This window comes from Sceloporus occidentalis, unplaced genomic scaffold (assembly GCF_023333645.1).
Source record: "Sceloporus occidentalis isolate IW3139 unplaced genomic scaffold, rSceOcc1.0.p SCAF_226, whole genome shotgun sequence".
Taxonomy (NCBI): Eukaryota; Metazoa; Chordata; class Lepidosauria; order Squamata; family Phrynosomatidae; genus Sceloporus; species Sceloporus occidentalis.
The window spans coordinates 1,252,151-1,263,052 of NW_028317206.1; the positions used below are offsets into that span (position 1 = coordinate 1,252,151).

The following is a 10,902-nucleotide window of genomic DNA, read 5'->3' on the forward strand; positions in this document are numbered from 1 at the left end:
TTTTTTTTAATTTTTTTTTTAACCTATCCTTTTGATGTTGCGTTTCCGTGTTTTCCTCGACCCAACGACGAGGAAGTAGGTGTAAGCTGCAAGATGTGCTTCTATTTTTTAATTAAAAAAGAAAAAAAAAGTTTTTAGAAATAATAATATAATTTATGACTTATATACTTAATTTCTTAGCGCCGTAAATATCTCCAACACTATTATTCTTTTCCTAGTCTGATTCACGGCAGCACAAAGGCTGGAGCCTTCAGAACAGAACGTGGCCAGCATGTTCTCGACTCCTGCATCTTTGGTCTTGCTGTTTCAGCGATGATTTATTACGCCGTCCTTGCTGACTTATATATTTTTTTTATTTATACTCTGAACAGCTGGAGTGGATAGGGCATGGACATTTGCAACATCTTCGGAAGTACGATCGCTCGGAAGAAGACGGTGGTCTTCGAAGGTGGGCTCAGCGGTGGTATTGAAGGGATGGAGCCTTGTATCTAAACTCAACGCTTTCTTCAGTTACAAAGTGATGGTTCTTGTAACACAGTGTATTTTTATAGCGCCATCGTATTCCGCATCTCCCTACCATGAGTAAGCAGGACGTAAAAAGTAGCGCATCGCATAACAATTTGGACTTACAGAACGCAAAGCTGAGGAGGGCCCTGCTAAAAGTGAGCTTGTGATCTAGAAGGAGATGGGGCATAAGAGGGCACGAGACGCCAGACAGCGAGGGGTAAGGCTGAGCGAGTAATATAAACGGAGGTAGGGCGTTCTAAAGGGTCTGGACATTGAGCAGTCTTGCATACGAGACGCAGAAATCCGAGTGACCGGGTAGGTGTGAGTTTGGAGAAAAGTAAGGAGATGTAGATAGGGGAACTGCAATCTCTATTGTGGTGGGACTCGGGGGATTTAAATTGAATCTGAAGCCCCCTGGGAACTAGTGAAGAGACTGACAGAGGGGAGAGGCGTTAGGAGAGTGATGGGTAAGGAAGATAAGCCTAGCAGCAGCATTCATGGTGGCTTCTAAGGGGGCAAACTGTATAAGACGGGGGTCAGTTAAGGCTGAGTTGCAATAGTCAAGATGGGAGATGCCAAATGTTGATGTTCTGGCCAACTCAGAGCTCTTGGAGGGCTTGGTCTGTAATCGTGAATGAGAAAACGAATTATTATATTTAATGACGTCACCCAATTTGTACTTATTCACTAATCTGAATTGTGTAAATCCACTAGAAGCAGGAACCGATGTCTTATGCTTCCTTGATCGGCTGGCATTCCATCTGAAATGTGGCCCCGGGGTTTAGCAGCAATAATCAGTACATATTCTCCAAAATGGTCCTATAACCGTGGGTGATGTGGTGTCGTGACGCCTCCTGCGCTTGGGCCGAGTGGACATCCAGATAATGCTTGTTGGCCAAGACCGTTTTGATCCAGAGGAACCAGAGACTGAGGGGTTTGATCAAAGACCAGAAATCCTGGTAGTAATTATTGTGCCTAACGCTTGATGGAAGCTGGATCGGAGCCGGGGTGCACTTTGCTTCATCTCTTTTTCACGATTCATCTTAATTCATCATGACTTATTGCACGTACAATGGCTGCCATTCGCTTTCATTCAGTATTGTTTCCTTGCCACGTCTTCTATGTCTACGTGTCAGTTATGTTTAGCTTGCTGACATTCTAAATCGTTTAAACCTTCAGTGAAGTTGCAACTTGTTCGGAGGCCTTTCCAAACGGAGCGAGAGAAACCCCGCTGAGTGACCTCCTGTCCTAGGGTCAACTACTTATGAAGCCTGTTATAGTCATGTACTAAATGTAGATACGGCGCCCAGGAACGTCATGCGGACGGGTCCTGCAGCTCCTGTCCTTGTGCTCCGTGCCAGAAATGACGATAAAATGCTTGCTTGCCGTCTGCAATTAAGAAATGCAAACTGGGAGTCTGACCGCGGCCCACCGGAAAACGAAGCATTTTTTTATTTTATTTTTTTTTTTACATTTTTTGGCCAGGCTGGGCGTTGAGAGCCGAGACAGCTGGCAGGGGAGCAAATGACAAATGGAAGGGCAGGTGTCCCGATTGTTAAGGAATGCCTTTAAACGCTCCATTTCCACAAGACTTACCAGCGGAAGCATTTCGCTGCTAAAGGAATGTTTCCTGCAAGCGATAGCACGGTTACCAGAAATAATCATTATCCGCTCATTACTAAAATGGAACGCTAATGAATTCCGGAATCGTTTGGAGGAACAAGAAAATAGCTCCGCAAATAAGTACCAGAAAGAGGCTTAGCAGCATTACGGTCTGACGTGGAGCAGAGATAACGCGATTAGGATGAGAGGCCGCGTCGATAGTCTCTGAGCTCACGGAGGAACAGAATAAAAACTCCCTGGGACCCCATTCACTAAGTGGGATGATCCAATAAATGAGAGTTCCTTATTGGACCTGACATCCGTTAAAGTGGCTTGATATACCTAATAACGGCGCCTGCACTTTGTGTATCCTCAGCCACCAACCCAACGCTTTAGCATGGTGGCATCTGGTGGAGATGCCCAAATGCGCAACAGGCTGGCCAAGTGATCCAAGAAAGCAGATTAGTGTGTCCAGCAAGCGGCTGCACGCATGGGATATATCGCCTGCTGGCCTTAAAGTGCCATAGTCCGTATCTGCATTTTGGTGTATATTAAGGAGAAAATGGGTACTCGGGAATGAGCTCCCAGTTTTTTCACTTGGTTGTACAGCTTCATCTGTTTGTCATGTAATGTTTCAATCAACGCATCGTTGAACTACATCAGAGGCGGAAAAAAAAGCTATTTGGCAAATTGGCTGTTAGTTGATGGCTATTCGAAATGTTTACCAAAATACCAGTTTCTTAAGAAATACAAAAAAAAAGAAAAAAAAATACTAAAAAAAAAAAAAGTAGCAAAAGGGGAATTTTTTTTACATTTTATTTTAATTTTCTTCAAGGTTATCCGGTGAAATTCCATCATTGAGCTTTATCTCTCTCCTTTCATCTACTATGTCAGCAGATTGAATCGTAAACCAGAAGCTCTAGAATGTAAAGGGAATCCATGCTTACCCGGTGTTGACATTTGCCGAAAGCATAAACCATCACTAACTCTTTCTGTTGTTCCCGGAAAAAAATATATAAATCAAAATCATGCTTTGAAGATGTTTGCGTTAACGGAATATGGTTACCGCCGCTCGCCCCCGAGCAACCAGAACAAGGCTTTGGCTGGCAAAATGAATTCATTCCGTCTGGCGGAATGTTTAGAAGTTTCACGCAGTAAATACTTCCAAAAGCAAAGGAAAACCAGAAAAGGGGATATTATAAATAAACTGAAACGTCAGCTACTGCAACTGGAATATCCAGAAGTGGGTTTTTTGGGGGGGTTTTTCTATTAAATTTTTTTCTAATAAATATTAAGCCTGAAAAAATAATAAAAGAGGGGAAAAAATAATTTAGAAATATTCTACTATGTAGTCTATTTATTTCAGATATAACCAGGCAGGTAGCGAATTTGTTATTTTGGGTATGAAATCCTAATTCCTCAATAAACCCAGTCAGACAGGAGACAACGTGTTTTTGGAAAATGGTGATTAAAACCCAATTTTAATATATTGATTTTTTTTCTCCGTAAAAAAAACAAAACGTGAGATTTGTTTAAAATAATCATTTATGGTACTGTGTCTCATAAGTAGTTACCTCTCCAATTGTGGAAAATGGAGATAAAAATAACCAATGGGTGTAAAATAGAGGAAAGTTAAGAATTTTCCACTTTTTTTTGTAATTTTTTCTTTTTACTTTTTTTGAAAGAACTTTGGAAGGCTTCGGAAACCCGCTTTCTGCCTCAACAAAGAATGTGGAATGTGACCAACTTATCGAGTAAAATGTGATTATGGTTTGGGTTTTTGATATCTTTGAACCCTTTTTTTTAGCCACAAAGGTATTCAAGTCTTTGTCCCCCCGAGCAGAATCCCCCAGTGTTGGTATTCTATGGCCCGCAAGATCTTTGTTTTGAATTTTAGCGATTTCAGGAAATATAGTCTTTAGAAAAATACATATTTTTTCAATAAGATCGGAAGAATGGAATGCAGCTTCCAGTAGAACCATTGTATAAACCACTTAATGGCGCATATGATCCTAATCTGATCCTAATTTATACCGGTATGATTGCAGGAGTAATGAGGAAGGAAGCAGCCCAAAGAAGCACATGATTGCTAAAATCAATTCAAATCATATGAATAAACAGAGAAAAGCTTGTAATTTATATGTCCGCGCATGTGAAGTATGCGAGATTTACCGTCGACCTGGTGATCTGCGAGGCCCTAACGTTTTAGATGATTTCGAACTGCCTACGAAACATGTGTTTTAGTGCTGTATACCAGACTTACTAAAAATTATTTATTTTTAGACGTAAAACCTATGCTTTTTATAATTTTGAAATTGCGTTATTTTCTTTACTCTTTTGTAAACAACCTTGGTTGGGGTAAATAAACATTCCACGTAAGATGTTCATGGACTTCCATCATGGCTACTATTGCCAATATATCCATTATTATTATTTATTATTATTATTATTGTTGTTTTATATTGTTTTTTACATGGCGCCCTCATATTCCTATATAACAATCACAGACTTAAATAAAGACAACTAAACTTTACAGCTAACGACAAACTGCAGTATAAAAAGGATTTATATAAATAATAATAGTGGTTCCTTGTGAGGTTTCGTTAGTTTCAGTAGTAGTGAGTCCTGGTGAAGACGATACTGTGTCAAAACGTTGGCTGTGACTTGTATTTTTAGAATGGGTCTCTTCCTAGAACTTTGTCGGCTGGTGATCTCCGCAAGTGAGTCGAGAATCATGATTTAGTAGCGGCACATTATTTATCGTGTAGGACTTGTGTAAGAGGTTTGGGGGTTCTGTTCACTAAAGCGGGTGGCTGCAGGAGAGTTGCAGTTTGAACTCAGTAACTCATTATGCGTAAAGGGTCAGCCCTTTGACCTAGTTTCTCTGTGTATGGCATAATTCGATCAATGGAGTGATGTTCGATTGACTATTACGCATGGCCAGCCAATGTCTTCTTGCACGTGAAGCTCACTGGGGTTGGCCCTTCATAATACATAGTGGAGACGGTGAGTAAAATTGCATTTTCTCCCTAAACTCCCCCTTCGGTGAACAAACCCCAATGACGCCCCCAAAAATATATCTAGGAAAGTTTGATATGATGTGAATGAAGTTCGACTGTGCCTTCTCTTGTTTGTGTTTTCCTGAATCAGGATGTTTCTGAAATGCAATTATTTGTTAGGAAACGCAATGATTTAGTTGAAAATTAGACAGCCTTGGGCACTTGACATGGGTGACCTCGCTCCTCATTAGGCGTTTACCGGCTGTCCACCAGAGGAGTGACATTCTTAGGTTCCTATGTGACCTATGCATATTTTCCCAAGAAAATTGAAGTTTCCTTTCTTTTTTTAACCCCCCCCCCCCTCGGAAGTAATACCATTTGGCTAAAGTTTACAAACAAACCATTAGACTTTTAACCCTGTGTGCGGAATGAGCGTCACGGAAGTGAACAAATGAAATCAAGGTGTCGTAGGAAATGTTCGGGGTGCCCGGAGGGAGGTCAAGCTGGGGCTACCTAACAGAATCGCCTTGTGTTCCAGCATTCTCCATCTTTTCTTGTTCCTAACCCCCTGTTTTGCCCCCACACATTAATACCTAATATAATATATCATATGTAACGTAATTGTTAATTCTTCAGGTTTGGGAAGTTAAAAGTTTACCGAAAAAGATGGCAGTGAAAGGAGTTCATATCAGGACAGTGTATGTGGCTTCTACGAGGGATTTATGTGGCGTTTACGGGGTTTACAGAAACCGGCGTTATTGAGATGAGGTCTAGAACAGTAAAATATACAGTTTACGTGTGGTCTGCACCAGAAGGTAAAAAAAAAAATCAGGTTTGCTGCGTCATAAAGGAAATGTCGTTTCTATTGCCCTGGAGCTGCGTAGGGACAATTTGAGAATAATTTAAAGGGATAAATCACATCCAAATAATTAAGGTGGGGGCTGAGTTGCAGTGAGATCTGTGCAGGGTCTCTTGGATCCTCAGAGCATCTATTTGATGCTCTGAGGAAAACCTGGGATAACTTGGTGGAGTGACCTCACAAAGCAGGGGCTTTTAGCACACATAGTGTTACACGTTTTCTGAGTTAAAGGTGAGGGTGTGCGAGTTCACTCTACTTTTTTCATACATTTTAATGTAGCAGGAGGGACTCGGAAATCAAGTTCCAACTTGCATTTAAAGTCGCAGACAACTTGCAAATGAGTCGCATGCACTCCCGTCCCCCGCATGCACGTGCATGCAATTTTTTATGTTGTATGACTGCTACAGTGAGTTGCCTTTAGTGAACTTGTGAGCTGCGCTCCCATTTTTTTTCCCTGCTCAGATACACTTGCACTTTAGTGAATAGACCTGCTGAGGGAGAAGCCAATGAGTCTGTCAAATATCTCACAATTCTTCAGAAATGCTGCACACGCACGTTTTACATGTTAAAACATTATTACATTGTAACGAGGCCTGTAAGAAGTCCCTTCCAAGAGATCAGGAAAGGGTTTCATGATTTCATCCACGGTGGCCAAACATGTACAGGTTGAATATCACGCCAGCTAAACGTTTAACACTTCATTTATTTCGCTATAAGTAATGATGGTACGAGCAGCCATGTTTCATGTTTGCGTTTCATGTTTCTTGGGTTTCACCCCAGAAGAAAAAAGTTTCACATCGAAAGCCTGTTCTACGAACTCAGCGTTAACTGCTTAACGTTCCCCCGGGTCTTCATTGCGGATATGTGAAAAATCAAAGCAGAACAGCGGTCTAATAGCCCTATAATCGGCCCTGTGAAAAAAAGCCACTTTCTAAGAATGTTTTTTCATTTTACTCTAAGCTTTAGAACATTATGTCCACAGAACGCGAGTTGCGCTTGGGTGTCTGGATTGCGTTCGTTTGGATATTCATCTAAATCATTTAACGTTTTAATTTCTACGTTTCTTGGCTAAAACAATGTCCGCCTTTGTTCTAGATTCCTAAACCACGTTCGAGCGACCGCTTCGCAGGATGTAGCTGGAGGCTATACTTCCTCTCTCGCGTGTCACCGGGCGCTGCAGGATGCCTTCAGTGGCCTATTTTGGCAGCCGCAGTAGCCCAAGCGGACGTTGGCACGGACCCAGCGTCCAACGCAAGCAAATCTGGCAAAATTATCTGCACCACGGCCACTTTAATAATGACAGCTGTGTTTAAAGGCAAAAAAAAAAAAGAAGGGAAAGGGGTGTTTTTGGGGGGGAAAGTGCATAAAACCAATATATTTTTCGGGGACTACGTTACCGCTGTGAACAACTGAAACAACAAGGCAAGTCTGATGGCGAAACTGAATAATTCCATTTATATCATCTGGGTTTCTCCAAGAAGCTGTAAATGTTTATTTTTAACTTTTATTAGTTTGTGGTTTTTTTTCTTTTTTCTACGAGGATCTGGTGAATAAATATTTGTAATGCGTTAGTCACACAACGCAGGGTTCTGCTTGAGTACAAACCATTGTGTTGTGACACGTCCGTAGTGTTATTTTACTTTAACGGAACATCACGTTTATGCAACAAAGTGTTTATTATTATTAGTGTAGAACGCATGTTTAACGTTCACCTGCCCAAATATATGACAACATATTAACACTGGATTGTGACTTTGAATAAAATTATATTTTTTAAAGCGTTGTCGTCACGACTTCTTACTCTTGTCACCTAATCTAGAGAGAAGAGATTGCTGGGGGGTAAAATTATCAGGAGAGACTAAGGGATACTCAGTACGTCCGTCATGGAGGATCAAAGAGAAAGAGGGTATAGGGGAGAGACGTTTACATACGAAAAAGGGGTTTATAACACGAGGCCGGAACGCTAGAGGGTCAGAGGCTTAAATGTAATGTAGGTTCTACTTTACTGAGAGGGTGGTAGATATGTGGAACAGTTTCCCAGCAGAAGATGAGACCAAGGACTGATTAAGGTTTTAATCGGGGGGGGGGGGTTTACAGCAGACTAAATACGCTAAATGGTTGTTATCTGCCGTCAAATTCTATGTTTCTAGGTCATTTTTAGAGACACGTTTTCTTTGTAATTTTTTTACATTTTATTTAAAAAGGAATGTACGGAACAGAATCGAAATACAGTTCAGAACATTAAACGAATAGAACTAAAAATAAATGCAGCAGCAGCTGTGGCGTTAGTTTTCCGTGGCCTCGTCAGTCTTCAAGCGTTTCGATGCGGGTTCATCTGAAAATAAAGCAACGAGAAAACGTTAGAAAGATCTAAGACACAATAGACGAGCGGCTGATGACTTTACGACGTGGAAGTACGGCGTGAAGCCGACGCATGGTTGGCATTAACAGAAGTTCGTCCCGAGTTACTTTGTGTTTAATATCTAGACTCACCAGCTGTGTCGGCCTGTTTCTCAAATAAAACCTTAGCGGGCAGCTGGAAACTTATGCACATCATCTCTTTGTTTGGCGCGACGTTCCTCACCGGATGCACGCTACAGTCGTCTAACTCGCTCCCCAAGACGGACTCCACTCTCTCTTTAATGTCTTTCTCAGGGTTGTCGTCTTTGGAGAACCCGTAGCAATGCACGGTCGGCAACATCGGATTGTCGCACGGCTCTTCGCCAAGTAAATGTTTAAAGGCGTCAAGAAACTCTATAGCTAAGGCCGGCAAATTCATGACGATGTGGAGGCTGTGCTTTCTTTCATTGGAAAGCAGTTTCATGTACTTTGGTAATTCCGCCTTCACCGTCGTCTTGATAAACTCTCGGCCGTCTTTATTGAACGCCTGGATTTTTTTGTCCACCTTGTTCAGTTTGCAGTTGTGCACCAACCACTTATAGGATTCCGGATTCAAGTCGTTGGCGAAAACAACGCAATTCTTCCTGGCCGAGGGGACGGCGAAGGGTCCAACGCCGGCGAAAACGTCAAAGAGAACGTCTCCGGCCTTCAGAGACTGGATGATACGTTCGTGCTCCGTGGAGAGACGTGGGTTCCAGTAGACTTTGGAAAAATCGAATTCATAAGTGATGTAATTTTCTTTAACCTAAAAGAACAAAAAAAAAAAAAAAAAGACAGCTTCTGGTTAAAGAAAATAAAACATGGAATGTTTTAGATGATGTCATAGATGAAAGAAATTAAAATTCACAATATAAAGGAACATGAGTTAAGACATATGGGTATAGTTATATGCTGTAAGTCATGTGATGCATCCAAAAACTGAAACTTCTGGAGATAAACAACATCATAATGACATCATAATCCGGTACCTTGGTTATCATGTTCTCTTCTCCGGCCAGCACTTCCATTTGGAAATTTCGGTAGGTTGAGTCAATGGTGCTGGTTTTGTTCACGACGGAGGTAATCCCGGGGTTTTTGTCCAGTATTACTTGTCCTACAAGAAGACACAGAAAACATCACATTGATTTCTCTTTAATACATGGCTTTTTTAATTATTATTGTTACTCTAATGAAGCCAAGACAAATAAAAACTACTTTGTTTAAGGCAAAAATATTTAAAAAAATAAATTATAAAATACTAATAAATGAATACTAATTTAATTTAAATATCTACTATAATGCGGGTGGAGGGGGGGTGTAACGAGTTTATCATTAATCTCATCAGGATTGAATAAAACACAATGCTGCTGTATTGGTTCAATTATAAGACTAGGTTTTTTTTCTTCTTATAATCAAGATCGCCTTTTATTCAGACCTCAAATCCGCCGCACGTCTCTTTCTCTCCGTTAGCCTGTCTGCAATTTTCTGTACTTTTGGAAGATTTCTGCAAAAGGTCAGAGCCACGGGGCGCACCACGGGGACAGCCTCTCCCCCGTCCCTCCAATTGGGGGGGAAGAGGGTGCGCATTGAGGCTCCACCCTTTTGCGGAACTGATACCAGAGCAAAGACAGACAGAAGAGGCAAGAGAAGAAGCGGAGCTGCGAAAAACGAGGAGTTGGCAGAGAAGGTAGGGAGACTTTTAACAGAGAGAGCGCGAGAATGAGCGCGAGAATGAGCGCGAGAATGAGCGCGAGAATGAGCGCTCCAGCGGTCTTATAATCAAGTAAATACAGTATTTAAAAGGAAGGCATTGTTGTGATCCGTGGCTTGTGACGCCTCGACATACCAATCAAATTCTTGTAGGGAAGCTGGTGCTCCCGCAAATTCATGTGCGCGATGTGGCCAACCCTGCTGAAGCCCGACGTGACGTCCTGACCTTTAGGCAAAACCGCCCGCAAGATCTCATCGCATTTAAAGTTTTCGTACGCGAGCTGCAGATCGTAGCGAGTAAGCCGGAGGCCGACGTCAAACTTTTCAAAGAGCAAGCGGTCGCGTTCTTCAAACGACTCTTCCGACGTTACTTTAAAGGGGTCCAAAAGGACCAGCTTGTTCACGTCGTCCGCTGGGTCCTCAACCACCCTCTTCATGTTCGGTCGCTGGATCAGTCTGGGTTTGAGAGACTTCATCAGCGGATTTATTACCTCCTTCCTCACTTTAATCGCGGGGACGTTTATTGTTTTATTGAAGGCTTCGCGGTCCAGGCACGTCATGCCGCGCACGCCCGGATTAGGGGCGTAGAGTTCCAACCCGTCTTCGCCGTCTTGCATTTTGGTCATGGTAGAGAAACCACCTGGCTTGAAGAGGAACGGCTGAGGCGCAAGTCTACGAGCCAAGCATTGACGGAGAGACTTCAGAGGCGTCTCGTACAGAGGGGCGGACGGAACGCGTTGGCTCAGAAGACGCTCCAAAGAGTAAAACCGTCTTGGAAATCTGCAAAATAAATAATGATTTAGTGCTCTCGCTTCTTCCATCGGTTTTTATCACTCCGTATACATT

General features: G+C 42.1%; 2 protein-coding genes across 2 annotated transcripts in view; one reads left to right on the forward strand and one right to left on the reverse strand.

The window, feature by feature from the left end:
* Positions 1–7,183, forward strand: part of LOC149276757 (CDK-activating kinase assembly factor MAT1) — a 43,171-nt gene extending 35,988 nt beyond the window's left edge. The window contains exon 8 of the mRNA XM_089503346.1: positions 7,063–7,183. Within this exon, the coding sequence (XP_089359472.1) occupies positions 7,063–7,183 (121 nt within the window). The remainder of the gene's footprint in view (positions 1–7,062) is intronic.
* Positions 7,184–8,252: 1,069 nt separating this feature from the next.
* LOC149276758 (tRNA (guanine(37)-N(1))-methyltransferase-like) lies at positions 8,253–10,877 on the reverse strand. The gene is made up of 4 exons (XM_089503347.1): positions 10,193–10,877; positions 9,336–9,460; positions 8,461–9,112; positions 8,253–8,302 (listed from the first exon to the last, which is right to left on the reverse strand). Exons 1-4 carry the CDS (start codon positions 10,875–10,877, stop codon positions 8,253–8,255), a joined length of 1,512 nt encoding a protein of 503 aa, XP_089359473.1.
* Between the last annotated feature and the right edge of the window lie 25 nt (positions 10,878–10,902).

What these genes read in the sequence shown, in the direction of transcription:
- LOC149276758 (XM_089503347.1), bottom strand. Translation starts at nt 10,877, where the DNA reads ATGGAAGAAGCGAGAGCACTAAATCATTATTTATTTTGCAGATTTCCA. An exon ending in TCCCTACAAGAATTTGATTG is followed by an intron (nt 9,461 to 10,192) that starts GTATGTCGAGGC and finishes GTCTTCTTGTAG; the next exon opens with GACAAGTAATACTGGACAAA. An exon ending in AAGAGAACATGATAACCAAG is followed by an intron (nt 9,113 to 9,335) that starts GTACCGGATTAT and finishes TTGTTCTTTTAG; the next exon opens with GTTAAAGAAAATTACATCAC.